Here is a 6,263-nt window from a genome sequence, read left to right as displayed (position 1 = left end):
ACAAATTGGATAATTGCATGTTCCGTAGAATTGTTTATTTTAAAACCAAATTGGTTGACGTATAACAAATTATTAGAAAGAAAATAATTGTATAGTCTATTGTACATAATGCGTTCTAGTATTTTTGAAAATGTGCACAGGACGGAAATAGGACGATAATTACTGATATTTTTTGATCTCCCTCTTTTAAAATAGATAACTTTTGCAATTTTTAATCGGTTAGGAAATACTCTATGATGGATAGACGCTCCATATACTTTAAAAAGAATATCTTTTAATTGTTCAAAACATTCTATAACTATATTACCGTTTATGTCATCTGCTCCGCTTGCTTTGTTTTTTTAAGTGATTTGAATGCTCTTTCAAATTCTTGAAAAGATAGTTTTGAATATAATTCGTTGGAACCATTGCAATTATCCATCTGTACTAGAAAATCGTTAAATTTTGCTTTGGTAAAAGGAATTTTATTTGCTAGTTTAGGAGCGATGTCAATAAAAAATTTGTTAAACTCATGAGCTATATCTCTTGGATCACATATACGTTTGTTATCAACAATAATCATCTGGGGGAGAGAACCTGAGCATTTCTTTTGTTTACCACTAATTTTGTTCATTACTTGCCAAATGCGTCTTGAGTTATTTTTGAATTTATCTAGAAGTTTTGAGTAGTAATTTTTTTTCAAGTTTTTACGAACTTTTTCAAATAGATATTTGTAATCTTTATATATTTTCTTATTTGAAGATGATTTTGTTTTGAGATATTTTATATACAGCTTCTGTTTTATCTTGGATGATTTTTTAAATCCTTTTGTTACCCAAGGATTGTTTATATTTTTTGGAGTTATTGTTCTTTCAATAATAGGGAAGTTTGCATCATATACGGAGTAAAAGGTTTCAAAATCGTAAATTTTGTCTGCATTGTCATTGAAGTTAATATGCCATAACAATAATTGGTTTTTAAACTGGTTTATATTAGTATGGTTAAAAGTGCGTGTTTTAATTTTGATTTATTTATTTTTATTTTCGTATTTTGAATTAAGTGTAAAAAATATTGGAAAATGGTCAGTAATATCAGATTTTGGGATACCCGTTTGAATATCATTGTTGAATATATCTGTTGTAATGATATTATCAATCAAAGATGCCGAGTATTTTGTAACTCTGGTCGGCCTATTTATTAAAGGAACTGCACCCGTTTCAAAAAAGGAGTCATAAAAGTTTTTAATTTTGTTATCTTCATTATACAGAAGACAATTCATAATTAGGTCCCCAATAATGAAACTCTTTTTTTTTCTAGAAAAGGTATTAAACCTTTTCTAAAAAAACTTTGTTCAAAAAAAAAAGCTCAAGTTCTCCTCCCGCCGTCATGTGGTCGATAACAACAGCTTAATAAAATGTTTTGTGATTGATTGTTTATAATTTCTATAGTTAAAATTTCTTTATCGCCATCAGAAGCACTTAAATCATTCCTAACGTAATAAAAAATATTTTCATTCACATAAATAAGGACTCCTCCGCCGCGTTTATTTACTTGTCTTTTGAGCGAAATTAATTTAAAATGTGGAATATTAAAATTAGAATTACTATCTAAGTCATTCGAAATCCACGTTCAGTTAAACAAACTATATTAAAACGATTTTTTGTTTTATCTAACAAGTTAAGAAGTTTTTCAAAATTGTTATTAAGACTTCCAATATTTACGTGTAGAATTCTAATTTTATTGAAATTTTTGTAATAAGCATTTTTAAAAAGAAACCCTTCTAATTCGCATGGAAAGTGATATAAGCAATCCGAGCAATTTTTTTATATTAGGGTTTATATTTTCATCAGAATTCAATTCAGTAATGTTAAATCTTATAAATTCAAAATCACTTATTCCAACCATTTTTATTATTTTTTTTAATTTATCAGATCATTCATTTTAGAAAAGTTTCTTTTTAAAATTTAGTGTAAGGGATAGGGTTTCTAAATTTAGGGTTTCTAAAATCATATTTAATAATAGCATACTTACCTTCACCGCGCAATCGTTTGACCTTTTCCCATAATTTTTTGCGACTCCCGATCGTTTTCTTCGCGAAATCTTCGTTGATAAACACACCAGTACCTTTCAAGTTTTTAACGGCGTTTGGAATTCTGTTCTTGTCCTGATAGTTTAAGAGTCCCGACAAGAAAATTTAACGTGGGCCATATATGGCAATTGCATGTTAACCATATATTTCCCACTCTCCTTTATGGGATGGCGCTGATGCGTCCCATATGTGGCTTTAATGTTTATAGCACTAAAACCACACTAAATAAGAACAAATGCCACGCTTAATTTGTGCGCAAAAGTTCAAATGGCCCACGCGTGGGAAGCATTTGCTAGCCATATCATTACCACACTTCTTTATGGGATGGCTTTAGTGCGGGCCATATGTGGGTTTAATGCTTATAGCACTAAAACCACACTAAATAAGAACGAAAGCCACACTTCATTTGTGCGCAAAGGTTCATCTGGCCCACGTGTGGGAAGTATATATTAGCCATATATTTACCACTCCTCATTATGGGATGGCGTTGGAGTGGCCCACGTGTGGCAATAATACTTATATCGCTCAAAACCACTTTCAGAACGAAATTACACTAACTTTTTACATGAAATCTGATATATATATATATATATATATATATATTTATATATATATATATATATATATATATATATATATATATATATATATATATATATATATATATATATATATATATATATATATGTGCTTCTTGCTTTTTGTCATAAATTTATTTACAAACATTTTATTTATTTACAATAACTTTTCATTAAATTTATTTATTGATTCTTCTCTCGATGCATACGTCTACCATCACGATCTGCTGAGTTATGCAGTGAAGCGGTGATGGCTTCATTGACATCTTTGTCTGTAGCATTTTTGCAATGCCTTCGAACAGCAACTAAAATCAGTTTATTATTATTTATTATTTCGATTATACAAAAAATTAATTAATTTATTAAGGGTTAATGTCAACTTTATCAATAAGTACTTGTACTTGACAAACGGTTAACTCTAACGGAATAGCTACTTTGCTTACTTGCAATAAACTTTACAAAAGCCTCAATTGAATATTTGTTTGAGCGTTTCCCAGAACGACAACAACTCATCTGTAACTCATCAGTCATGAAAACATTCAAAATGTTTCGTACCATATCAGATATATACTTTCCACCTGCTGTTGCTAGCCAGTTAATCTACATTCAGAAAAAGTAAGTAAACAATTTAAAAGTACACAAAGGTGTATAAACACATACATAAATATATATAAGTGATTACTAAAAAATAAAATTTATATATGAATTCAAATTATATAAAAAATTGTATTATATAAAAAAAGGTTAAATATTCGAATTTTTAATTTTTCAATGGATGCAACCGGAGTTTTTATTAAAAAGTTTTTCAATAATATTTAAGTAAAACTTGCAAAAAGTGAGGCCATTTCTTCATCCTGGCATTGCAACAAAACAGCATCTAACTCTTCTATGCTGCTTGATTTCGTAAATAAACTTTCTTCAGTATGACCAATTGGCATACGCTCTATCAAATGTTTAATCTCTTTTGTCGCAGACGTTACAGATTTTACTAAATCTAATCAAATCGAACTGTTATAAGTATTTAAAAGATAGACAAATTAATATATGTACTTTAAAAGATTTTTCACCTTTAAGTAAATTTTCAATGGAGGACAATCGGTATTCAATTGACTGTGTGATTGGTGTAAGGGTGTTAGTGGAATTTTTGGTGTATGGGATTGGCAAGAACTCCTGATATAACTCAACAAAATATATTTAAAATATATTATTAGTATATCAACATAAACAATTTTAAAAAAAATTCTAGTTTAATTACATTTGTGCATATTTAAATTTAATGATCTTCAATTATAATTATTCTACTTAACAGCAAACTTATAATTACTAAAATAAAATTTACAAAAATCTTACTGAAGGTAAATTTATTTCATCAGGATCATTTAGTAATGACACAAAGCTTTGACTAGATTTTCCTTGGTGTTGCATCTCTCGAAAAACATTCTAATCATATATCAAATTTAAATGTCTAATAATAACATTAACAAATTTTAACTTATAGTATTGCTATCAAGCAACATGTTTAATACTTACAGCATGATGTGGTATTGGCAGTAATGGTTGGCTACCTGGTGTTGATGTCTAAAATATTTTATGCTAATTATTAAAATCTAGTAAAACTTTATCTAATTTAAGAAAATAAAAATTTGTTGATTGTAATCAACAAGAGTAAGCCATGTTTAAATAAATATTTTCGTTTCCACATTTAAAATAATTATTTAACATTTTTTTCATTAACGTAAGCAAGTTAATGAAAAAAACTTGTTTTTAATAAAGTCACTTTATAAGCTTACAGAAATGACAGCCTGCTGAAGAGATGTAGGCATGTTGAAATCAGAATCATCTTCACTAGACATATTGCCATGAATTTGAGAAGCAAATAATGAAGGGGATAATCGTTTTGATGTTGTTTTCCTACGACATGAATTACCTTCATATTCTGAAGCAAGATCACTTGTTTCTTCAGATATTTTTAACTTTTCTAATGCTCTTTCCTCACAGTCTGTAACAAAGTAGTCAAAGTAGTACAAAGTAACAAAAATGTGAGTTGATTGTGCATTAAAGTAATATTAATAAACCAGGTATAACTTAAACGCACACACAAACACACACACACACACATATGTGTGTGTTTACCTGCAGTAGATAAAATTCGTATTTTGTATCTTTCCCAATCTTTATTGGGAATCTGTCTCTTCCGGCGCATTCCTTTTAATGAAGTCATGCTACATTTTGGCCACATACACTCGCTGTTTCCATTAAGCCATTCCTTTGGAACATACTCCACAGTATTGTCGTTAAGGAAATGAACAATATAAAACATATCTTTACACTGTAAAAAATATAAATAATATAAACTATTTGTGCATATTATAAAAAACTCTAGGAATTAGGAAAGATAATTTCAGTAAATATCGTTTTGGGCTGGCACAATATTTACAGGGTATTTGCCACCCTGATGACACTATGTTTACAATAGAATTACCATAATTCAATAAAAAAAAATTTGTAATAAGTAATAGTAGTAAAATAACTATATAAATTCCCAATACTTGCTAGGACTATAGCAATATAAATTAACAATATCAAGTAAATAAAAAATAGGTAAAACAACTCATACTTTTCTATATATAATTATTTCATAAAAAATATCTTTATTACATAGATATAAAATTCATAAGAATGCCGATAAAAAAATAACACTAAAAAACTCATAAAAAAATTAAACATCTTTTATGCAACTGATATAAATTGGTTATACAACTAATTATGTAACAAACTGTTTTTTAAAATTAAATACAAAATTTAAAAACTAGATCAAAGTCATTTTTCAAGATTTAAATTGAAGACTATAGTGCTAAAAGTACAAATGTCTTCAATTGTTAAACAGTTCAAAATTTGATGCTGTTCAAAAACTAATAGTTTATATAAATAATTCTGGTATTTTGATCAATAACTAAACAATTTATTAGAAGCAAATGGAATAATGTAAAATATACTATTCTCACAAGGAATACACACACATTTGTTAATTATTGAAACATTGCATACATTACTATTAGAGTGTTTATACAAACCTATATGCATAAATGAAGAAGGATATGGATGGGAATACACGTCTTCATATAAAGTCATTACATTTCCATTACACACAACATCGGTAACAAACGAAGTAACACATACTATTCCAGAAGAGGTGAGATATATATTGTCTGGTGAATGTGTAGATAAGTAAAATAAGTTATTGCAAGATGGCGATAATGTTCTGAAAATTGAATTTCTAATTACATTATTGATGCACTGTTTGAGGCAATTGGTGTTGGAATTAATGGTCTTTTTAATATGCCTTAATTTATTCTCAAAAGGAAATGATGACTAAAAGTCAAGTGGACCAAGGTTTTTTACAAACTCATCTAAATGTAAAAGACAATGAATGTTATACACTAAATTACCTTTACCATAATGATCTGCAAACGTAGTAACAAATTTCTTCAAACACCAGGAAATGTTATCCATAATTGGTAAAAAATCTGATCCAAGCATATTGAATGCTGCAAAATGGAGAAGCATAGTATGAGCATAAACACTGGGATGCAGAAAAGATCTCATGACTAATGGTG

General features: G+C 28.2%; 1 protein-coding gene across 2 annotated transcripts; it reads right to left on the bottom strand.

The window, feature by feature from the left end:
* Window positions 1–2,794: 2,794 nt before the first annotated feature.
* On the bottom strand, window positions 2,795–5,147 carry LOC136086736 (uncharacterized). 2 transcript variants are annotated; one of them, XM_065809104.1, is made up of 8 exons: window positions 4,780–5,147; window positions 4,437–4,645; window positions 4,177–4,224; window positions 3,997–4,086; window positions 3,714–3,825; window positions 3,477–3,640; window positions 3,090–3,246; window positions 2,795–2,951 (listed from the first exon to the last, which is right to left on the bottom strand). In XM_065809104.1, exons 1-8 carry the CDS (start codon window positions 4,964–4,966, stop codon window positions 2,830–2,832), a joined length of 1,089 nt encoding a protein of 362 aa, XP_065665176.1. In that variant the 5' UTR covers window positions 4,967–5,147; the 3' UTR covers window positions 2,795–2,829. The 2 variants fall into 2 exon arrangements, with proteins under 2 accessions (XP_065665176.1, XP_065665178.1); XM_065809106.1 differs by having other exon boundaries at window positions 3,714–3,816.
* Between the last annotated feature and the right edge of the window lie 1,116 nt (window positions 5,148–6,263).

This window comes from Hydra vulgaris, chromosome 11, assembly GCF_038396675.1.
Source record: "Hydra vulgaris chromosome 11, alternate assembly HydraT2T_AEP".
Lineage (NCBI taxonomy): Eukaryota > Metazoa > Cnidaria > Hydrozoa > Anthoathecata > Hydridae > Hydra > Hydra vulgaris.
This window is presented reverse-complemented; position numbering and strand designations above follow the sequence as displayed.